This window comes from Phyllopteryx taeniolatus, chromosome 3 (assembly GCF_024500385.1).
Source record: "Phyllopteryx taeniolatus isolate TA_2022b chromosome 3, UOR_Ptae_1.2, whole genome shotgun sequence".
NCBI classification, from domain to species: domain Eukaryota; kingdom Metazoa; phylum Chordata; class Actinopteri; order Syngnathiformes; family Syngnathidae; genus Phyllopteryx; species Phyllopteryx taeniolatus.
In genome coordinates, this window is record NC_084504.1 from 26669699 (window position 1) to 26694564 (window position 24866).

Here is a 24866-nt window from a genome sequence, read left to right on the forward strand (position 1 = left end):
CAAGGCGGCTCGCGCTTGAAACCCACCTCGCTTACCACCCCGCTGTGATGCCGCCGCGCCAAGATTGACTTGGATATAAAAAGCATAAAGGCAGCTGTTGCTCTCGTCTTGACAAAGACAGACGCAGGCGGACGACTGATCAGAATTGATGTTGTTTCCTTACAAACGAGACACACGTACACACACACACACGTGCGCCAACGTGACTGCAGGCCATCGACATCAGGTCACGTTACCGTACGTCAACGCCGCAAGGACGCTCGGACCTGACAGGCAGACAGGAATAAATGCCAGAATTCAGCGTTTTACCATGCGGTTCATACAGTACACCCAAGACAATTAACGTCACCGTAATATTAAACATACAGTCAACGGCCCATTTATCGCATGGGATACATTGTACACCCACCCACGATTGGTGGAAATCTGTCATACAGACAGAGAGAGAGAAAACATTTCATATTTTTTTCCCTGCTACACACCTAAACACATTTAAACTTATTTAAAAAAAAAAACACTTTTTAACGTCAACCTTAGCACGTGTTACTACTCTGTTGCTGTCAAAACATGGCAGACTCTCAATAAAACATCACTTTGAGGAATCCAAAAGGAGAAATAAAGGGGCAAAGCAAAATTTGTCACACAGTAAAACAAACACATAAAATAATAAAGATAAGCTAAAAAGATAAACGGATAAAGAATATGCCTGTGGGAATTGTTACGTTGTCTGGCTACGTGTGTTGCTACCGTTTGTGTTCAAATATATGTCGCTCAATAGGGTTCTATCGGTACAACATTGATGCTATTTTTTAAATACACGACGTGCAATTCTGTTTTGTATTTAGTTTGACAGAAAACTTCAGCTGGGAGTCGCAATCAACAAATAGAAGTATCTTTTTTCAAGAATTTCGTTTACTATCTGCAGAAGTGCTGCTTGTTGTGACGTGAGTTGAGTTTCGCTGCCACCATGTAGCGCTCGTTTCTCAAATTTCTGCTCACAAGTCAAAGCAAAAATCAGCTTGGTGACGGCTCGTATCTCCAATAACTCCTAAGTCGAGGTATTGCCGTATATGATGTATGAGTGTGGTTCTTCACCTCCTCAGTGGGTAAAGTGCCTTGAGATTACTTCAGGCGCGAATTGGCGCGATATAAATCAACATTGGCTTGACCACGTGTTATTTGTTGAAAAACTTACCTGTTTGCTGTTTACATGTGTTCATGCCAAAGAAATAAAAGCATTGCTTTGCCACCATCCTGTGGCATCTTGCTGCCAAGGAACTAGGTTGAAGTGAGTTGTGGAGCTTCATTCAGACAGAAGTAATGCTTTTCCGCCACCTTGTGGCATCTATAGGCAATTATAAACCTATGTGCTTGGTCCTTATCCCTTTATACAATAGTCACGGTAGAATATTTATAATTGATCTCATCAGAAGGTAGATCCCACTTCTGATACCCTTGTAAAAACATACTTAGGCTCACGAAAAACAAACAAAAAAACACTGGAAAATATGAAATATGAGGGTTTTACAGTATGTTTGACCATAATTGCCTACATTTGTATTTCTTTTGGACCATTGAACCAGTGTCAAATGAAAAAAATATTTTTGTTTCTTGTCTCATTCTACAGGCCGGAAATGGACACGGAGTGGACGTACATCCGCGAGGCCATCGAGAGCAACTCCATGGTGCTGAAGGGCCTCATACCCGATACCGAGTACCAGTTCATCATCCGAGCCGTCAACGTGCATGGCGCCAGCCCGCCCAGCCACGTCAACAGCCCGGTGCGCACCCTGGGTAAGGCGCCGCCTCGTCCCCTGTCCTCACACCCACCCACTTTCGAACACACAATATTGAACTAATAGATGAACTAAACTTGATTTTCAATTTGATGAAAAGGACCAAGACAATGGTATTTACCGTTCATCATCACATGAGCAGTGTGTGTTAGTGGGTCACTGTGTTACCGGAACACAGATGGAAAAAAAGTCATTCACTTTATTCATGTGTGTGTGCGTGTGCGTGCGTGAGTGCGTGCGTGCGTGTGTGTGTGTGTGTTAAGAGGAGAAGGGGCGAGGTAGGCAGGACTGAGTGATATTAAAACACACATGACACTCACATGTGGTGTATAAGCCTGCATCAAATGTAATGTCGTTAATGGATCCTAAACCAGTTAATCTACACAACAGTGTTTGAGCATGTGTGTGTGTGTGTGTGTGTACGTGTGTCTGTGTGTCTGTGTGTGTGTGCGGATTGTCTACCTGCAGAGATAGATGAATATACAGTAAATATGATAATAGAGAGAGATTCAGATGATGATAGATGGATAGACTATGAGGGTCCGTTAGGGACATTATTCAGGATTAGCTATCAAACTTACTATTCAAGTGCTTCCACACACACACAAAGTACTGAAATGCTCTCATAAACACAACTCAAACACTCCCATACGAATGAGTCTTGCTCTCATAGAGACTACTCAAACACTCTCATGGGGACTACTCAAACACTCTCATGGGGACTACTCAAACACTCTTATACACACACAAGTCTTGCTCTCATAAAGACCACTCAAACACTCTCGTAGGCACGAGTCTTGCTCTCATAAAGACTACTCAAACACTCTCATAAAGACTCCTCAAATGCGTTCACGCCAATCACATTATCACACACGTCACTGGCTTTCACGGGTTCATGTCAATCATACTCACACGTGAATAGTGTAAATCTTTTCAGGCGTTTCAATTCAAAAAGTGAAAGTATAGAGATGCACTGCACACTGCACACACTCAGAGTGAAGTATTTCATATTTAAAATATCTATAATTTTGATGATTATAGCACACAGCAAAAAAAAAAAGCCCCATGTTGAGAAACTAAAATATAACGTCAAACGAAATAGTGAATTAATTCAAGAAATAAAGTGATTTTTAACGTAGAAATTAGGCTGGAATTTGCCCTTTGAAAAGTACTTCAGTGTTTAATTACTCTATGAGTACTAAACAAAACTTTTCAACTATATTCTAATTCATTGAGATGTACCTATATTTAATAAAGTCATGAAATATTTGACTCTGAGTGCGTGTAGTCTGTAGTGCATATCTATATGACACGAGTTTCACTACAATTAAATTCCTTCATTCCCTTTGTCCACCTCATTTTTTGAAATTTAATGTTTAGTTTTACAGTAAACTTAATTTAGGAGCGGCAATTAACAGATTGAAGCAAGCACACTTGGCCTCCTTTTTGAAGAAATGTACACTATCTACATGACTGCTCACGGCACACTCAAAAAAGACATCAGGGTCATAAATCAAGTTTCTGCTCGCAACGAAAAGTGAAAAATCCGACGATTTGGACCTGTAAAGGCTCGTAAATGAGGATATCACTATGATAGAATCATTCAAAATGATTTAATGAATCGATCAAATTCCTGAATAGCAACAAAGAAACGCCCGTTAGAGAGCGACGGCCAGACAAACGGACAGAAGCTGCGCGGTGGACGAGCGTGGTCTCTCAGTGGGGGACCAAAGCGGGTTACGTTCAAGTCTCATCAGACGGGATTAAGGACGGCATGCCAGACCCTCTTCTCTGCCTGTCACACACACGCACGCACCCCCCACAATGCATTGCTTCTTGAATGGACGACAGGGGTGGGCCTGACGCACGAGAGGGGTGGGCCTGACGCACTGGCTCCTTCTCACACAACCCCGCGTGGTGTTGGTTGTGTGTGTGTGTGCGCGCGCAGGGGGTGGGCAGAGATTGTTACACAACAGCAGATTAGTTTTGTGGGGACCCCTCCCCGTGTTCCAGTGCTCAGTATGCAGGATTTAATGTTACTTGGCTGCGCTAATTAGCATTTTGAAGAAACTTTGCTTGCATTCAGCACTGATTCAAAACTCTCCCAACACATTTACTTATGATTCACACTAAATGCTTTTTCGCTGCCACTTACATCAGAATCCGAATCATCTTTATTTGCCAAGTATGTCCCAAAAACACACAAGGAATTTGTCTCCGGTAGTTGGAGCCGCTCTAGTACGACAACAGACATTCAATTGACAGAGAACACTTTGGAGACATAAAGACATTGAGAAAAACAGTCTGAGCAATAAAGGGTTGCTAGTTATCTGGTAATGCCGGTACAATTTATTTATTTTATTTTTTTTTACAATTGTATTGCTTATATGTACTCACTTGTAATGATGAAATGCGTTTATATCAGGGAAACGAAGGTTGTCTGGGTACTGTAGGTACAATAATTGTGTGACTACTTCTACATCTTACCGAATCAACATGAAAGCATTTAAATCAAAAAAGCCAATCGCGACCTCGAGAATCAAAATCAAATTCCGTCACAACCCAAAAAATCGAAATTGAATGGAATCGGGAGGCTCTTAACAATAACCAGGCCTAACGCTCATCCACGTCAATGGCAGTCGCAGCATGAAATACATTTCCCATGGTTGAATAATATTTTATAGTAAAAAAAATACCTGCCTATCTCCGAGAGGGTTTTCAGTGGGGGGTGGCTTTTAACATGTAACGGGGGTGGGACTAAAGCCTCATGTTGGAGACAGACTGACTTTCCTTGCCAAAAATGTGTTTAATGTGACATATATATATATTGAGTTTATATTTTCAGAGACAAAAGTTAGTTTGGGATAAAACCAGCCCCTTTTATTCATGCTATGTTGCGTGACAGCTTTGTTTTTATGCAGTATATTGATCCCAAAGGGAAGATTTTTGTTCATTTGTTGATGTTAAATTGTCACACATTTCAAATGTTTTATAAAGATGTATTAAGGATTGTGTATATTGGGCCATTTTGTCCAAGAGGAAACCCTTTTATTTACTCATTGTCTATGAAGGGGGGGGAAAAATTCCATTCTTTCTGTGAAAGTTGGTACAGTTAAAGCTTTGGGGGGGAAAAAACTATTTAAAAGCCCATATTTTGTTTCTGCTGTGAATAATGTGATTGTCATTGAATTTTTCCTTTTATCGAAAGGGAAAAGAATCAATTTCGATCAGAAAACGTGTTTTTTTTTTTTGTGTGTGTGAAAAAATCTGAAATTGTATTTTAAGGCCACGTCGCCCAGCCGTATTACTGGTGTATCATTGGTACGTCGCTGGTCCACCACTGGTGTATCATTGGTACATCAATGGTAAGCATACTGGTCCACCACGGGTACGCAACTGGTACGACACTTTTCCGTCATTGGTCCACCACTTGCACGTCATTGCTACAATATTTGGTGACGAGTTGGTGCTTCTTCTGTATCTAATTGGTACATCAATGGTGTATCATGGGTGCATATTGCGTAAGTAATTCATCACGAGTGCATGAACAGTGACTCCCTCCACAGGAGCGTCAGACGTGGGCAGCGGCGATTACGGCCGTTACTTCACGGATACGCAGATCAAGGACGACGGCGGTTTTGACACGGACGACTCCGACTATGATATCTTCATCGAGGAAGTAAGTCATGCATATTTTATGATATTAGAATGATTATTCTGCGTTGATTTTTGTTTTGGGGGGGAACTTTGACACGGTTCTCAGCTGAAGCCGTTTCCTAGCATCGGTCAAGATGGCGGCAAGTCGCAGCTTCGCTCTCGTTCTGGTCCGTCGGGTCCGAACACGGTTTACCGCATGAACACCGTGGCGCCCCCCGACGCCACTGCACTCCCCCCGGCCTCTTCTTCCACCGCCACCACTACGTCAGCCGTTTTCCCAGACTTCTCAGATCTGATTTTCCCCACCAGCTCCGAGCGCGACTTTACAACCACCAAAACCGCCACCAGGTACCAGCTTGATTAGAAAGTTTGCTCGATCAACTTCAATGATCCAAATGTCAAAGTGACCCTCGCCAATCCTCTCCAGCACCGCTGCTCCCGCGCGCACCGTCGCCGGCACCATGTCCCCGTGGAAGGGCGAGGTCCCTCGGGTGTACCACCTGACCTGCGACGACACCGTGTGCCCCCCCGACAGCTTCTGCCTCGGAGACTTGGAGAACGGAGGATCGCGGTGCCACTGCGACCTCGGACGTGCCGGCGACACTTGTTCTCGAGGTAAAATAAATCACCTCAACGTATTTTTAAAAATCTATTTAAAATGAAGTGAAATTGAAAATGACTTCAGAGTAAAAAGCAATAATAAATAAATAATAAGTGTATTGCGTGGAATGTTATTTAAAATTTGATATGGGCGCCGGCATTAGCCACCAGTTTCTCAAGCCGCTTGGGAACCGCATTAACTGATTTCACAAGGAACTCTTGTGGGATGGAAGACATAACTTCTCGTATTCGCCCTACAAGTTTTTCCAAAGTCGTTCGTTTGGTAAAATAGACTCCTTTAAACATGGAACATACACAAAGAAATTGAGAAAACTATTACGACATATGAATCAATTAAGTAAGTATTTTAAAATAGGGAGTTGCTTTTCAATCACCCTGTATATATTAGGGGTGGCTCTCCATTGGCACAATCTAATTATATCCGATTGGAACTTAATGAGCAACATGAGAGTGTTTAGTGCTTTTTGTCTTCAGTCGAAAGTATAAATAGAATTTTGTTTTGTTGTGTTGTTCTTCTTTAGAGGTGTCCGTTAAGTTTCCCAGGTTCTATGCCTACTCGCACATGACCTTTGAACCCCTGAAGAACTCCTACCAGACCTTTCAGATCTCAATGGAGTTCAAGGTGAAGCTGAATGGTTTCTTGAAGTCGTTTCTGCTTTCTTCTCCCCAGAACGACGATGAAGTACAGTAAGTAACCGTGTCTATTGTAATTGCGCTTGCGTGTTTGTTGGCGTATGCTTCAGGCGGACGCCGAGGATGGCCTGCTGCTGTATTGCGGTGAGAACGAACACGGCCGCGGAGATTTCGCCTCTTTGGCCCTGCTGCAAGGAAAGCTACATTACAGGTAATGACACATCACAGTGGTCAATAATTTCGGTGGACCCGCTAGGACGCGTGTAGCGCGCACTCACTTTCTTGGGAAAGATAGTTAGGGAAATGAATTTGCCAAAATACTTGCACAGAAAACGAAAAACGTGACCACAAAACACATGATCTGTACTTGCACTTTCACAACTGATGGCGGACAGATGCGAAGTTCACTGCCGACATCTAGTGGCAAGTGGTTGAGGATGACTCCCATTTTTGCTTGTGACACAAAGCAAAAAATGTACCAAGCCACATATTTGAAAAACTAGCACTGGACTACTTTTACTGCTACTACTACTACAACTAAGCTGCTCTTTAGAGGCTTTATCTTTTATAACTGTTACACTGTTGGTACATTGTTATTACAAAGAAAAGTTGTTTATTGTTTTCCTAATCAAAACCTTTTGCACTACTGCTGTAATTTCTGCTCATTGGTCATTTTGATGCTATGTGTATTATTACACTCTTCTTACATTGTTATTGTACACTTCAAAAAGCCATTGTTGTTTTCCTGGTAAAAACAATTCTGCTACTACTACTGCTTTAATTTGCCTTTCACTGTGATTTTAACAAGCTAAAGTGGTCACTACACTGTTATTACATGTATTTTTACATTACATTTGAATTGTAAATTAGAATTTTTTTTCCGGATGAAAACAATTTTCATGACTGCTTTACTTTGTATTTTATGGTTGCGTCTATTATTACTATGTTATTACATTGTTAGTACACACAAATAAGTCACATTTGTTTTCCAGACCAAAACAATTGGCACTACAGAGTTAATGAGGACAAGCAGAATATAAAACGGATGGATGGAGGGATGCTTTCGATTTGTACTTAATGGTGATTTTGAAGACGATGGCTATTATATAATATTATTAATACACTCTTATTGCATGTAGCGTTGGATTAAAATGTTATCCAAAAATAAAGACATGTTTTACGGTCGAAACAATTCCCACTTCTGCTTTAACTGCTACTTCGTTGTAAATTTAGAGGCTATCGCTACTATAACAGTACATTTCAATTTTCTAAAAAAACTAAGGTTTGTCATATTTGCCGTTTTCCTGATTAAAACGAACAATTATCAAATTGCAGGTTTAACTGCGGGACAGGCGTCGCTCAGATCGTCAGCGAGAGCCGCGTGGTCATCGGTCAGTGGCACACGGTCACCGTCTTCAGGGACGGCATGAGCGGCTGGCTGCGACTGGACAACGACACGCCCATATCTGGCCGATCGCCGGTAACGACACCAGGTTTAATAATCGCCATTAAAGGTCGCCAGTGCGCCTAACGAAGCGCCCCGCGACTACATACCTTAGTTCCACAAATAGTGGCTCTGGTGGTCGCTCTAATTGACGCTGTGTACCCGTTGGTCCACTTCAGCCAAATAAAACCACCTCAAATACACACCACCATTTTCCTATACGGTTAGGAATCTAGCTAGGTAAATGTAAATACGTGATATGTAAGAGTTAAACGCTAAGCCCATTTGAATGATGTTGCTAACCAAAACAGCAGTACCTAAACAAACTGGACTTTGTGGAACTATGCTGTGGAAAAGAAGTTCTGTTTCGCCATTCAGGGCCAGTACACCAAGATCACGTTCCGCTCGCCGCTGTACATCGGGGGCGCTCCGAGCGCCTACGGGCTGGCGAGGGCAACGGGCGCCGGCGGAGGCTTCGTGGGCTGCATTCAAAGCTTGAGCCTCAACGGCAAGGCCACCGACGTCAGACCGTGGCCGCTGGGCCGAGCGCTGAGTGGCGCCGACGTAGGTGGGCGCACCGCGTGGCGTACTTACAGAGCAGACGCACGCGATGCGGTCAACGCCGTCTTCCGACATTGCCGCTTTTTTGCGTGCGTGTTTGCAGGCGAGTGCAGCGACAGCGTGTGCGACGTGGTGGGCTGCGGTAACGGCGGCGTGTGCTTTGCCAACCGCGCCGACGGCTTCATCTGCCTCTGCCCGCTCGGCTTCAGGGGCGCTCTGTGCCAAGACAGTGAGACCATTCTTCTTTCTTCATTCATTCTTTTCATTTGTGTTTTACTGTTCTTAATCATGTGAGTATTTTGCCTGTCCTCTCTGTGCATAACCATAACGTACTACTTAGCTCTTCTTTTTATTTTATATGTTTCTGTTATTCTAAAAGAATTTTATCTATATCTTTTATTTACTTATTTTACTACTTGTATAAAACAAATTAGATAGTATACAATTCTATTTTTATAGACTAGACTGGACACAATCTGAGTACAACTTCAATGGAACTAATGTATATTTTATTTTATCTTAATAGGTAAAACAAGTTTCACCTGTTTTTGTTTACTTTTTCTTTTTTTGTTTCTAATTTAATTTGTTCGATTCAATTTTGATTTCAAATGTATTTCGATTAAAATGTTTAATTGAAACTTAAATTGGATTTACTTTCAATCTCATTTACTTATTTTACGAATTGATTGATCATAATGATAATAATAATAATTATAATAAAAATTAATAATATATTTTTTAAAGATTTTATATATATATATATATATATATAAGTGACTTAAAAATAAAGACCCCCGCAAAACGTATTTTTTTTTTGCCAGGTTTCTCGCTGTCCTCGCCGCTCTTCAACGAGACGATGTTGTCTTACGCCGTGGTGCCGTGGCCTCAGCCCTCCCAGAACTATTTGTCCTTCATGGAGTTCGAGATGACCTTCCGGCCGTCGGCGCCCGACGGCACGCTGCTGTACAGCGACGACGACGGCAGCGGCGACTTTCTGGCCATCAACCTGCTGGACGGATACGTGGAGTTCAGATTCGACTGTGGCTCGGGCGGGGCTGTTTTAAGGTACTCGGGTGGTGAGGATTGATGTCAAACGAGCGAATTTCATCCAATCCGGTGGTAACGCTCTAGTACAGAGAGGTACTATAACAATATTCACTGGCATATATTCTTCCTAATCTGTGAAAAACGAGTTAAATTCATAAAGTTATATTGCGACTTTCTTCTTCTGCTCTTTTTATCTTCATGTAAGTGTGTAGCTCCATGCATGCACCGCACCACACTGCCCCTAAGAGGCCAAGGCATGCACAGCAGGGGGAGCAGATATTTATTTTTATTTATTGTTTTTTTAATGCTCTTACTTGTTACTCATTTATTTTCTGGTTGTTCCTTAAGTTGAGTTTCAAAGTGGAATTTTGGTACTGCGATCAATTAATCAAGTGTTTTTTATACATAGAGATAATAACCCCCAAAAAGTTTAGAAATCAATGAATAATGATTTTGATTAATCGTTAGTATAATATCAATCAAAATGTTTGTGACTCATCTGCAGCATATTCCACATGCTTGATGACACGTGTCATCAAGTGTACAAGTGTAACGATGCACAACTTTGACATCAACAAATGAAAAACAGCTTTTCAATAGTGCCCACAAAGCATAAAACATTTGACCGATGATTCCACTGTACTATGTGATGTTTGTCTTGTTGTTGTTGTTTTGCAACATATTCACATTCCAATGCTTTAATGATTTTCATATTTGAATGCCTCAGGAGTGAAGAGCAGATCGGAATGGACGCTTGGCACGAGCTGAGGGTGTCCCGCACGGCCAAAAGCGGAATCTTGCAAGTGGACAGCCAGAAGGCAGTTGAAGGCTTTGCCGAGGTACTTGCACTTTTCAACCACAAGGGGGCGGTCGAACTCCTCTGTAGAATTCCTTCAACTCAATGCCGTGCGCGCGCGCGCGCGCGCGCGCGCGCGCGCGTGTGTTTAGGGAGCTTTCACGCAGATCAAATGCAGCTCAGCGCTTTACATCGGTGGTGTACCACACTATGACAAAACCAAGAGGACTGCGGGCGTCTCCAAGCCCTTCACGGGAACCATACAAAAGGTATCAAAATCCACACATACAGTGCCACATACCGTTTTGCCCCACAAAATTGAACATGAACGTGATGCACGTCTGTTATTTTACATTCTTAATAATTCCATAAAAGTGGAAAATGAAGTTCACCACTCAAAAACGCTGTTAATGTGAGGAAAAAAGACAATAAAACACGCTATTTTTACTTTCATGTCGAGGCACTTTGCATTGTATGCTATTATTATTATTATTATTATTTTACATTTTTAGTAATGTCGTGAAAGTGTGAAAAGAAATTCACGACTTCAGAAGACACTGTTAATGTTTGGACATACAATTTAAAAAGCAGATGGTGTTGCATCTCACATTTAACCTTCTTTAAAAAAAAAAATGCCATAAAAGTGTGAAAACAAGTTAACCACTAAACATAAGTTAAACACAGAATAGTATAACACATAGTCTTAACTTTATTAGCAATGGCAGGTCCCATTGTATCTCATTTTTTTCATTAGTTTTCAATAAAACTCTAAAATGTACAAATAAGTTAGATACCAAAAAAAAAAAAGGACTGTTAATGTTAGGGTATATAAACAAATAAACATTAAGTCACAACTTTAATGTCGAAGGCAGTTTGTGTTGCCGGTGATTTTAATGCCACAAAATTTGTCAAAGTAGTAAACACTTAAAAATGAGTAAAAAGTCAATTAACTGCTCAGTCTTAATGTTATTGACGATGGCAGTGCGCATTGCATCTCATTTTTAACCTTCTAAATCATGTCACCAAAGTGTAACAAAAAAGGTTAACCATGAAAAAATGTTATGTCATTAAAAACAATAAAACACTGAGTCTTAATTAGGTTTAAAAAAATGTTCAACAATGCCATAAAAGTCAAAAGAATTCAACCACCAAAAAGTGTACAAATATGTTCCTGTTAATGTTGGGACATAAAAACAATAAAAGTCGTAAGTAGGTGACTGTATGACATTTTTAACTTTCTTAATATTGCCATCAAATTGAAAGTTAACCCCTAAAAAACTGTCAATATTAGGACAAATAAACAAAAAAACATTCAGTCACAACTTATGGACAAAGACGCATTGTATTGCATTATTTAAATTTTTTTTGTCATCACACTATTTAAAGCAGCAAAGAAAAAGAGTTAAAAACAATGAAACACTTGGTCTTGAACGACGGAGGCAGTTTTGCGTTGCACGTCATTTGTATATACCACAGAAGAAGAAGTTGACCACTAAAAAAAGCAGGTTCTCTCGTCCTAGCTGGTCCTGAACGATCGCAGCATCCCCATCACGAGCGACTCGGCGGGCGGCGTCAATGTGGCCAACTCGGAGCACCCTTGCGTGCAAAGCCCTTGCGCCAACGGCGGCACCTGCAGGCCTAAGTGGGACGCCTACGAGTGCGACTGCCCCCTCGGGTACGACGGCAGGCACTGCCAGAAAGGTCCGTTCACCGCACGCTGCGTTTGGTCCGGGATGACGTTACAAATTTGAATGTTACGGCGTCGTTTATGGTGAATGCAGCGCTTCTCATACTGGGACTGAACTATGTCGCAGGGATTCATCCATCCATCCATTTTCTGAGCCGCTTCTCCTCACAAGGGTCGCGGGAATGCTGGAGCCTATCCCAGCTATCTTCGAGCAGGAGGCGGGCTACACACCGAACTGGTTGCCAGCCAATCGCAGGGCACATACAAACAAACAACCATTCGCACTCACATTCACACCTACGGGCAATTTGGAGTTGTCCATGAACCGTGAGGCAGACGCTATAACCAGTCGCCCACCGTGCCGTCACAGGGAGGCAATTGAAAAAAAAAAAGAAAACGTTTTTTACTTCATATGGTTTTTTTTCAATTGAAATTTGTATTACTTTAATTCTTTCATTCATTTTCTTTTCCAATCCATTCATTTTCCACCATTTAGTTAATGTTTCAAATAATAAATTAAACCAAATATAGATTTCCCTTTTTTTTGGTTCAATGCTTATTTAAATTTCTTTCATTAATTTATCTCAATTTCACCGTCCAAAATGTTTTATTTTTCATTTGAAATATTTTTCTTTATTTTTGAACTTGCTTTCATTTATTTCATTTTTCATTTGTATTCATTTTGTTTCATTTATTTAATTGTTTTTTCCAATTCATGACTTTTTTTCCATCCTAGATTTTTTTTATTACATCTTGAATATAATTTTCTATATTAATAAAGTATTTACTTAACTTTATTTCACTCACTTTATTTTAAAAAGTCAATTTAATTCGTCCTTTTGTTTCCGTTCACAATTATTTCATTTAATTTCAAATAAAATTATATTATATTTAATTTTCAATTTTATTTTCTGCTGTTTTCTCTTTAGGAATTGATTTTGTTGTTAATAAAAATGCCACAATGTTCCCATTTGATTTGTAATACCATTTTTATTTCCTCCTTTTAAAATTGTATTTTTTATTAATCTATTTTAGTCATTTTATTCAGTTCTTATTTCTCCTAGTTCATGATTTTCTTATTATTACTTTTTAAATCAAATGTCGCATGAAATGGTTCATTTCATATTGATTAGGTATTTTCTTGTCTCAATTCATTCATTCCAACTGGCGGTCATAACGAATGCTCGAATTCCCCGACGTGAATGGCAGCGACAGTGCAATCAGCACTCGTCTCACGGGGCTTGAACCACATGACATGATCTTTCCTCCTCCTGTCCGGGATTATTAAATCCCTTCTTTCCTCCTCCTTATCATGAGAGTCAATATGACATCGTGTAGTGCACATATGAATCCTTCAAACCTGTCTTTGCTTTCTCTGTTTTGTTTTGTTTTAAATGCAGAGTGTGGAAACTACTGCTTGAACAGTAAGTCATCCTGTATTTCCTTTTACTTGAAGTGAATGCTCCACCTTTTGAAAACGCACGCATTATTTCGGTAGATGCATGTAGCGGCAGCTTGAGATCAATGAGAACCGATGTGCCTCACGTTGGCGCTGCCGCTGAGTGCTCGTTCTCGTGCGGTCGTGGCAAATAAGCGGACGTTTTTTTTTTTCTTTTTTTCCCCCTCCCTCAGCTGTGACAGAAGCCATCGAGATCCCGCAGTTCATGGGTCGCAGTTACCTCACCTACGACAACAGAGACGTTCTCAAGAGGTCAGAAATGGACACCAAATTGATTGATTGATTTTGATTATTTTGGTTTTTTTATATATTTAGTTTTCATTTTATTCATTTTTTTCCCACTTTTTCAGTTCATTAACATTTTATATTTTAGTTGTTTGATTTTTTTTTTTTGTTATTTAGAAAAAAGCATTTTAGATCAGTTAAACGTGTTATTTCATTCTTAATGTTGTGATTATTTTTCTTACATTTCATTAAAAAAACTGAATTCATTACTTTTACAAATGTTACAGTTTAGCACATTTCCAAGTCATTCATGTTCTTACATTTGTAATTTAAAATTGTATTGCTTTCCGTGTTTTACTTCATCAGATTATTTTTCAATTTTCATTTTTATTGTTTTTGTTTGTTTTTATCTTTTCCAATCCATTTCATTTACAACATGTAGTTACCTTTTTCATTGTGTTTCATTTCCTTAGGTTCGAATAAATTGATTTGATTTACTTTTTTCATGTATACAATTCATATTTTTTGGAAACACCTAATTCATTGATTTTTCAATGCATTGTTTTATTTATTATACAATGATTGAATTTGAATAGATGTTAATTTCATTTGCATTTCTACATTCAAGCTTATTAATTTAGAATATTTGAATATATTACTCTAAAATTCATTTTTTTCACATTTTCAAATGTTTGATTGATATTCAAGTTTTATTTGTATCAATAATTGCTCATGTCTATGCAGTTTCTAAAATGGCAAGTTGCGTCATAGAAATTGAAGAAGGAACTCCAGTTTTTGTTTTGCAATATTTTGCTCACCTTATTGAGTGTGTGAAAATATTAGAGAGGACTGTCTCTACGAGGTCTACCGACCGAGCAGGTGTGCACAATGGCGCCGTTTGCACGCACACGTGTAGCAAAAGTGTTGTTTGCACTGATAGGGTGTCAGGTTCGAGGAACAACCTGTTCATGCGCTTCAAGAGCAGCGCCGGCGACGGCCTGTTGCTGTGGCGAGGAGACACGCCCATGAGAGCCAACAGCGACTTCCTCTCGGTGGGCCTGCAGGACGGCGCGCTCATCTTCAGGTAGGAGGAAACGTTCAGCGTTTATCATTGAGTCCTACTTGTTTCCTGTGTGACTTTTACGGAACGCGTTCGTGTTGTCTCCGTGGAGTTACAACCTGGGCAGCGGTGTGGCAAACATCGTGGTCAACGGAAGCTTCACTGATGGGAAGTGGCACAGAGTCAAAGCTGTCAGGTGAAATAGACTTTGATCATTGTTATTAATAAAATACTGCCTATAAAAAGTCAAGAGTTTAAGGCTTTAATGCTCGTAAAATTACACATTTTTTCTCACAAAATTACAAGCTAGTATTGGAATGTTGGAGAGAACCTTTTAAATCGGACTGAAAATGACTTTTTTTGCTCTCAATATTACGATTGAATTCTCCTAAAATTTGTCTCCATAGTACAACTCAATTCTTGTTAGATTTATGACTTTAGTCTCATAAAATTCAAACTTTTTTTTACAATTCATTTCTCCTAAGATTGAGACTTTGTATAGCTTAAGTCCCTGTAAAGAGAAAATACAAATGCGTAAAATTGTTACACCACAGAAAAGGCCCAAATTTGAATGAATGCAATCAGAGATCAAAATGCGGAAGAATTAAGAGGTTCTCTCAGCTATCAGACGCTGTGGGCGTGTCTCCTGAATATGGTGAAAACACGCCCCACTCGACTCTCACCTGTCACTCCAATACGTCTAGCATGTTTCAACACTAGAGTCGCGAAACTATATCGGCTTAAAGCCTCTGGTGCTTAGAATATCATCCCACAGAGTCATCGCGGCCCGGTGCTAGCTGCTGTAGCTTGCGCGCTAACAGACTCGCAGACCGGCGACAGTGTCGTCCAACACGTCACCACCTCGCTCGGGGTTGTGTGTTGGTCGACAAATAACGACGCCGAGCTATTCTGTAAATTGTAGATGCATTTTCGGGTGTGGGCATCGCTAGCTAGCTCGCTGCGTGCTGTCGTGGTGGAATTGGGACTTGTAATAAAAACGACGTAACTCGCAATTGCACCGGATAGCCGCTGATGGCGCTCAGTACTTATATAGCGGGGAAGGGTCAACTCATGCCAGAAAACCCAAGTGCGCAATTGGTGCTTCAAAAATCCGAATGAATGAATAAAATGGTGAAAAAGAGTTCAACGCTATACCTCAACAATTCAGTACTACTGTACATTGCTCTCAGTCTTTGCACGTTTTCAGCAATTATCTTCAAGCACATTATGTAAAACAATACAATTCTGACTTGATTGTAGTTCAATTCCGACTTTATTTTCCTCCAAATTTTTTTTCCCCTCATAAAACGAAAAAAATAAAATAATGATTCTTCCTGAATGATGCATTTTCTTCATCGCCTTTTCCCGTGTGTAGGGACGGTCAGTCCGGGAAGCTGACCGTGGACGACTACGGGGCCAAAACGGGTCGTTCGCCAGGCAAGATGAGACAACTCAACATAAACGGACCGTTGTATGTTGGTGAGTGACCGCTCGTATCTCCATCCAGATGTCAATGAGCATAATGACGCAGTTGTTTTGCGTGCGTGTTAGGGGGCATGAAGGAGATTGCCCTGCACACCAACCGGCAGTACGTAGGCGGTCTGCTTGGCTGCGTGTCGCACTTCACGCTGATGACCGACTACCACGTGGCACTGGTGGAGGACGCCGCCGACGGCAAGAACATCAACACGTGCTCCAACTAGGACTGCTCTGGCGACCATTTTGGAACTTTTTCGGTCTCCAAAAAACTGAAACAATTCTGGTTAGCGGCGGGGGGGAAAAAAGAGCAAAACGCTTACAGCTGATTTGGGTCTTTGCAAAGATTTGTTAATTTTTTTTTCCCCCTGGGATGATTCCAAGCACATCTCTATTTTTTTCTACTGCAAATCCTTATTTGATTGCTGGAAGGAGCGGCTGATCCGCAGGATCAAGCGTTATGTGTTTGTTCGTTTTTCAGCGGCCTGACCTAGAGCAGCTAGCCAAGATCAAGTTCTTTGTAGAGGATTTTGTAGGGCCTTTAGGGACTTTCTCTCAGTTTTCAAGCGCTTCGTCTGTGTTCTTTTCGTGCTTGTGTAGACAAAGCGATAGTCTGCCAAAGTGGAGTTGGTTTGGAGTTTTGGAGTTTGGAGTTCGTTTGTGTCTTTTTACCTTCTTTTAGTGTACGCGGTGCTGTTTTTACGCGGAGAAATGCTCTCCGGTTCCTGTTCCTGCTGACTGACGCTTGTTGTTGCCAGAAAAAAATGCATAGGCCGCAAAACTTTGCCATTTATCAGTCACGGTGTCAGGGAAAAGAAGTAACGCAGCATCGTAGAGTTCAGAGGTCACAATCATAATTGCCGCAGAGGCCAAATTAAAAAATGGCCAAAATAGATCACTCTAAATATTAGACTTTACAGAGGTCAACAGCATGCCTCAGGTTGTTGTTCCTGCTCATGGCAGCATTTTGTTGCCAGACGCAGTTCCCAGGGTACAATCGAAACTGCCCCACAGGCCAATGAAAGCAATTTGTCATGAATCAGTCACAGCCACAAGGCTGTGCCCCCTGGACAAAGAGTTAGCAGGAACACAATCAGGAAGTCAGACAGACTTGCAATCATTCTGAATGTGCGACATCAGGGATCACCAGAATATCTCAAGTTCCTGTTCCTGATCACAGTCACTTGTTGTTACCAGACAGAGTTCATAGGACATAATCATAATCACAAGTGGGTAACTGGAACAGCAAGTCAGACAGACTTGCAAACATTCTGAAATTCTGACATCAGGGATCACCAAGTTCAAGTTCTCAAGTTCCTGTTCCTGCTCCCATTCTCTTTTTGCTGCTGGGTCCAGCTCAAAGGGCGCAATCACAACTGCCCCATAGGCCAATTTAAAAAAAAAAAAAAAAAAAAGGTAATTTACAGGGCTGTGGCCTTGGCCAGCGAGCTGACAGGAACAGGAACTGGAAATAGCACTGCATCGTAGATCAACAGGGTGACCGAGAGTTTAAAGGGCGCAATCATGACTACCCCACGCGATGATAAGAAATGAAGGCCGTTTGAATGACAAACTATTAGCTGACAAGAAAAGGAAGAGCAAGTCGGGAACAGGAACACGATCAGGAACGAATTTGCAATCATTCGAAAACTTTTATTTTTTAATTGAAAAAATGTATTTACTGAGCACATTTGGTACCATGGATCCACAGAACAGCTCTAATTCCTGTTCCAGGTCACAGTCACTTGTTGTTGCTGCCTGGTTGGAGTTCATGCGGCTCAATCGTAACTTCCCCACAAGCCAATCGAAAGAAAAGAATTCGTCGGTCACGGCCACAGGGCTGTTTGAATGACGATTTACTAGGTGCAGATGCTACTGTGCCCCTGGAACAGACGGTCAGCAGGAACAGGAACAGACTGACACTCCTGATGTGCGGTTAGGTCCTCTTCTGTATGCCAGTCCCTCTTCCGGTTGGGCCACGCGAGGCGACACTTGACAGATTCACAAGAGTCGTGAGTCAACAGTGAATAACATGCGGCAGCTTCAATTTGTTTTCAGGAAAATAAACAGAATGTCAGCGATCACCTCTGGACATTTTCTTTTATTTTAGTGTGTCATATCGCAACAGAATGACTGAAACGAGATGTCTGACAGATTTCATTTCTATTTTTATTTGAATTTTAAATGAAAATAAAATGATGCTAGCACAGAAGATATGTTGACAACAAAACTAGTCCTTTCACATTTTTTTATTATTATTTCTAAATAAAAAGATACTTCAGAAGATATGTTGATGGCAATCCTAGTAATATTTTAAAATGTAATTTTGATTTTAAAAATTCAATTATATTACTATTTTCAATCAAAACGATTAAAGATGAAATCATGTAAATTATGCTCATGGATATGTTGACAAACAAAACTTTTCTTTTGGGGCATTTTTTAACATTTTCCCTTAAAACTTCACATATAGAAGATATAACAGCATACAGTATCAATTCCTATGTATGTATATATATATATATATATAAAGAATAGTGTACAACATGAATGAATGAAATAATTGATGAGGTAGTTATTAATCAATATTTTGACAGTTTATAAGCAAGCCCTGAGAGTTTGCCCACATTGCTACCGACGACACACACCTTATGTCATTGAGGTGGTCTGGAAAACAGCAATTGATCCTTCAAAGATTTGTTGTTGTTGTTGTTGTTGTTGGTCGCCACGGGGGCTCCACAAGGAGCGGAATTCACAGAAACACTTAAAGGTCTGCACAATCTTCCATGTATTGTTACTAAAAAAAAAAAGAAAAGAAAATAATAATAACATGCAGGTCTACAGGTTCAGATGGCACGGTGACGTCTCAGTGGAGCGGCTGCGACGTCCAATGGTGAAGGTGTAACGCCAAGGTACGCGTCACATCGATATCTCATTTATGGACATTATCATATCAGTTGAAGACGAAGAAAAAAGTAGTTAACCAGTGTAAAATGTTTAAAACAATTCAACAGTCCACTTGCACTCTGATGGAAAACCTAAAGTCATGCACGCCGAACTGAGGTCTCATTTTGAATTTTTCACTTATACAAGTGAAGCCATTAGCATTCATGTTGAGTTGTGCTTATCCGACAAATTCAAGACGCGGTCCGTCCCTCTCGGAGCGTGTTGATGTCAAAATGAGTCGAATTACGAGCTCCTTGTGACGTAAGCGGCTGATTAGCTGCTAATGAACCCACATGTCCCATCCGCCTCACATCGGGTTCCCATGCTCCGGCATTCCTCTTTACGCCGCGCTTGTCACTGCGCACGCTCAGTGCGGCCCACTGGAATATTCTATTGAGTTTTGGTTGATTTTATTGCGTAGCTCTCTCTCACACAGACACACGCACACACAAACACAGGATTAAACTCTATATCGTATGTACATTTTAAGTGAAACGATACATGTGAAATTTAAAATACTTTTAATGTAAAATGAAATATAATTCATAATTAATTTTTTTTTAAATGATATTAAGTGCAAAACTTATGTTAGGCTACTCCACGTGTATTAAAAGAATATTTAAAAATTCAAAACAGTAAATAAAAATGACTTTATAGGATGACATACAAAAGTATATTCTAACATGTTAATTATTAAAGTAACTCTAACAATCATTGTAATTGCAATAAACAATAATTTAAATCATAAAATATGAACAAATAAAAAATAAACCATAGTTTTGGAAATTAAATATGTAATTGCATGTCAAATATTAAAATAATAAAAATGATTTTAAAATATATATTTTTGAAATAGCCTCATTAAGTGATTTTAAGGTTAAATAAACGTTTGATTACATTTATTGTTAAAATGGTCATAATCATTTTAAAAAGTAAAATGATAATTTAAACATAATTTAATATTTTACAAACAAATACATATACATAAAAAACGTAGACATGTTTAAGCAAAACAAATGTATGTTATTACATGTTTATTTCACCTTTATTACACAATTCTTTCCCACAATATTCTGCAGCGGTTTAGTGCATTGACATTCACTCCAATACACCTGCCTTTTTTTCATTGGGTAACCCCACACAAACAAGAGATTATTATTATTATTTGGGATGCACAAAGACACAATGTACAAACACATAAAAATCTAAACATAGTCTGACACTAATCCTTTGCACAAAAGATTAGCGGTCACAGTGAAGTTCCAAGAAAACATTTCCTCGTGAAAAAGAAGAGATTTGGGAACTATTGGAAAGATTCTGAGCAGCGTAACCTTAACCTCTAACCTTAACCCAATTTCGACATTTTCACTCAGGGGTCTATTCACTTTTGTTGCCAGCAGCAGCGGACAGTAAATGCACACTGTTATACAAGCTGTACACTTATTGCTTTACATTGTGGCAGTTTCTTCAGTGTTATCCGATCAAAAGATACAAGAAAATATTTACAAAATTGTGAGGTGTGTACTCATTCTCGTGAATTTAATATTTTTGACAACTTACAACAACAATACAACTTTTTATTAAAATATGACTTTTATACCCCCCCTCATCCCCCCCCCCCCCTAATTATTTTTTATTATATTTATTTTATTGTAAAAACCTAGAACTTCAGTCCTGTCAGATTATAACTTTGAGTTTTTTTTAATCCCAAACATGAACATTTATTCCAGTAAGATTCCAACTTTTTGTCAAGTAAGATTCCAATTTTATCTTCATAACAACATAACATCGGTTTGTGTGCCCAGCGTTTGAGGACAACAAAATGAGTTGTGTTGTGTTGTGTCCCCGCAGGAAAAGGAAGATCTCAGCCTGGCCACCGACGCCAAAGTTGGCCTGGCCTGTGGAAAACCTCTCATTGTCCCCGTGGCTTGTTTGCTCACCATGTTCCATCGAACGCTGCGATTGGCTGCGTGAGACTGGCACGCTATCTGCCAGGGGCGTCCCTCAACTTCAGTGACATCGGGGTGAACTCCATTGATTTTCCGCTTTTTACCATCAACATGGAGCCGACTTTAATTAACACCGTGAGATCACTGGTTAACTGATTAGGTATATCTTCACTAACGAGTAACTAGAAAAAAAAAAAATTAATAAATAATGCTCTCTTTCAATTGACTGTGAAAGCGGGATGGAAGAGTTTGAGGGCCACACAGAAAAAAAATAATAATAATATTAAAGCATTGTGTTATGCTATAAAAAGAAGAATAAATAATAGATTACAAAATAATATATTATAATACCAGAAAAAAAAATTATAATTCTTTATTTGAAAGAATATATAATCAAAAAAAGATAATTGATGCAGTCTTGGAAACAGATTTTATTCTTTATTTTAACGATTTTATTCCAAAATTAGTCAAAAGTTCCTCCCCCCCAAAAATCTACTTTTTACTTCTATTATATTTTTAATTTTCAACTTAAATATTTTCAAATTACAACTTTTTTTCTTGAAAAAAACTACCAGTTTGTTCTTGTTAGATTATGACTTTCTTAAATACAACTTTATTCTATTTTTTTGCCACTAAAAATGAGAATATTTTCATCAAAATTACTTGTTCCTAATAATACAGGTATGTCGATATTTATTTATCTAGAAATTATATGATTTTTTTCTCAAATAAATACACATTTTGTCATGAAACTATGAGTTCAATTATTAAAAATATGAGACCTTTTCTGAAAAGAAAATCTTTGCAGGAATATGACTTGACTGACTATAATTTGTTTTTGTAAGATTATATAATAATAAAAATAAAAAAATATAAAAATATATCTTTATTCTTTTAAAGTCATGACTTTTTTACTCCAACATAAATGTGTATATTTTTAATAAGATCAGGACTTCAAAAAAACAAAAAACCTTTTCTTGTAAAATAATGACTTTATTTTTGCATTGGTCTTGTTTTTTCCCTTTCCCTATGTGTTAAAGGGTTAAACAATAACTTTCGAAGTCATTTTGCATAGTTTGCCCTGGGGTGAAATTGCACCAGGTCGTACCTAATATTTTGTCCGTCTGACGTAGCCAAATACGGGACTCAAACCGCCACCATAAAAATGTCCCAAACATTTTTACTGGATGATTTCGATAGTACAGGTGTGCCTAATGTTGTGTCCGGTTCCCTTACCTCCCCTAATAAAAGTGCATCATGTTAATTCCTTTGCTTTCATTTCAATGAGAAGTGATTCTCGACCAGGGTTCCCGTGAGAAATCATCACAGGTGCTGTGGGAAATGATCCAACTTCACTTAATCAGTCCCAAAATTCGATCACAAATGTATCTTTCATCAATCAATGTCATATAGTGACAGGCAGAACAATAAAATGCTCTTCCATTCAATGGCAGAAAGTGAAATAAACCTGTTGCCATTCATACAACAGAATAAATCATGACTTGCCGCGAGTTTATCACTTTTGTGGCCCAGATTTCACACGAGGTAAAAAAAATAAAAATAAAATTGAGAGTAAATGGAGACGAGATCCTCATTATTTCAATATATTTCAGTATTTTGTTTGGCAGTGTTTTCCTTATGTAAAGTAGATGGCTCAGCTCAATAAAGACTGGGAAACACTCACGGAGAGATGGAGCGAGATAATGAAAAGCGACGGGTCTGATATTGACTGAAATTCATTCCATTTATGGAAGAGTATGCTTTGACCTGCATTTTCTAAAACGTTTCATCTATAACCTACATTCCCACTGGCTTGAATAACACAGCACACACGTATACAGACACACACACACACACACATACAGTACAAAAGAGGCTTAAGACTCTTTACATTGCACCTTGAGCTGTAAAAGCTCCATACTCCATGTTACACTGTTTTGCATTAGCACATGTCAGGATGTCTTGTGAGATTTCATCATAGCCTTGAAAGGATCGAAAGGTTTTGAAAAAAGATCCAAAATCATCTTTTTCTTGCCAGTGACTGCAAAGGAAAGTTAAGGGGGGGAAAGTCGCAGTCTTACCTTATGAATTATATTTCAATAAAGTTGTACTTTTTCAAGAAGATCAGTTTTTACTTTTTGAGAGAAATGTAATCCAATTTTCGAAGAAGAAATGCATCCTGATTATAGAAATAAAAGTTACAACCTCGTGGCAATAATGTAATCATGTAATAATGGTTATGAATCTATTTAAACACATTGCATTTGTAATTTAATCACTACTCTGTATTAAATATTAAATACGTAATAGCATAAAATGAGTACAAATCTGAGTCAGTGCAGATTATTGAGTGATAAGTGTATTTGTTCCACGTTTGGGTGGCCAGATTTTGCTCAGCAGAGTTTGTAAGGGTCAATCAAACTGCGACATCCATCCATCCATCCATCCATTTTCAACACCGCTTATCCTGGTTGGGGTCGTGGGACGTTGGAGCCTATCCCATCTGATTTCGGACTACACCCTGAACTGGTCGCCAGTCAGTCGCAAGGCACAAATTGCGACATACACCAGTTTAAAAAAAAAACAAAAACAATATTGCGCACTCGTCACCCCAACGAGGGTGTTTGCATAACAATCTAGGGGGCGGAGCAATCAGGTACAGGAACACGTAAGAAGTAAGGAAATTAGCACAAGGCCACTTCTCAATTTAGCAAGGGTTCATTCTTGCTTTACGCCATTTGAATTTTCTGATGCAGTGGTCTACTTCGCCGACCCGTCAGGGTATCGATTGCCTGCGGGCCAGGTCGTCCCGGTCCCGGCGCTCAATGCTAATTAGTCTCCTGACACCGTGGCACAAAAGGCCAGCACTGCGCACTGTAATGCCTAAACTGAACATTCACACCAGCAGAGATCAGCTGCTCTCTCGTGGTAATTGACTCATTGACGTGTGAAACGTTGACCTCCATTGTCCGCGCGGTGATGTTGACACCGTTGGCGCCTTTTTTTTGTTGGTTTTCCATTGACGAAAGATCATAGGCAGCCTCGTGAGCGCCACCAACGATAGCTCCAGTGCACGGTCAGAGGTAATATCATCGAACACTGACGTCTTCAGTAAACTCAATGTAAGTCATGTGTGGACAAACTGTAGACAAAGAGGAGTCTCAATACTAGTCCATAAAAGACTACTTTTTACAGTAGTAGATGCAGAAGGCCAATATATAATTATACAGGCTACAATATTTAACAAGCTTTATACAATTGTCAATGTATACGCTCCAAATAAAGATGATCCAGCCTTTTTTCCACATGCTCTTTTCACACTTGTTAAACTTGTCAGCCACTTCTACAATTATTATGGGAGGTGATTTTAACCTTACGCTAAATCCCCTAATAGATCGCTCAAATCTCAAAAATAGTAATCAGCCACAATGCTCCAATATACTAGAGCAGTATATGGATGACGTGGGTCTCGTTGACATATGGACGTTGACACATGGACGTCATCAGTT

At 39.6% G+C, this 24866-nt stretch overlaps 1 protein-coding gene across 11 annotated transcripts in view; it reads left to right on the forward strand.

The window, feature by feature from the left end:
* LOC133475309 (pikachurin) overlaps window positions 1–21855 on the forward strand; it is a 35112-nt gene extending 13257 nt beyond the window's left edge. For 2 of the 11 annotated variants that reach the window (XM_061767972.1, XM_061767969.1), the window contains exons 7-25: window positions 1628–1794; window positions 5363–5475; window positions 5560–5801; window positions 5881–6068; window positions 6596–6696; window positions 6818–6918; window positions 8043–8187; window positions 8530–8719; window positions 8816–8941; window positions 9534–9777; window positions 10487–10598; window positions 10708–10824; window positions 12076–12256; window positions 13643–13666; window positions 13875–13953; window positions 14867–15010; window positions 15099–15182; window positions 16362–16465; window positions 16538–18546. In XM_061767972.1, the coding sequence (XP_061623956.1) occupies window positions 1628–1794; window positions 5363–5475; window positions 5560–5801; window positions 5881–6068; window positions 6596–6696; window positions 6818–6918; window positions 8043–8187; window positions 8530–8719; window positions 8816–8941; window positions 9534–9777; window positions 10487–10598; window positions 10708–10824; window positions 12076–12256; window positions 13643–13666; window positions 13875–13953; window positions 14867–15010; window positions 15099–15182; window positions 16362–16465; window positions 16538–16689 (2614 nt within the window). In that variant the 3' untranslated portion in view covers window positions 16690–18546. Of the gene's footprint in view, window positions 1–1627; window positions 1795–5102; window positions 5196–5362; window positions 5476–5559; window positions 5802–5880; window positions 6069–6595; window positions 6697–6744; window positions 6919–8042; window positions 8188–8529; window positions 8720–8815; window positions 8942–9533; window positions 9778–10486; window positions 10599–10707; window positions 10825–12075; window positions 12257–12369; window positions 12836–13642; window positions 13667–13874; window positions 13954–14866; window positions 15011–15098; window positions 15183–16361; window positions 16466–16537; window positions 18547–21259 lie in introns of those variants that run through there. The other 9 variants (XR_009787788.1, XM_061767976.1, XM_061767978.1 and 6 more) reach the window with 9 other exon arrangements.
* The last annotated feature ends 3011 nt before the right edge of the window (window positions 21856–24866 follow it).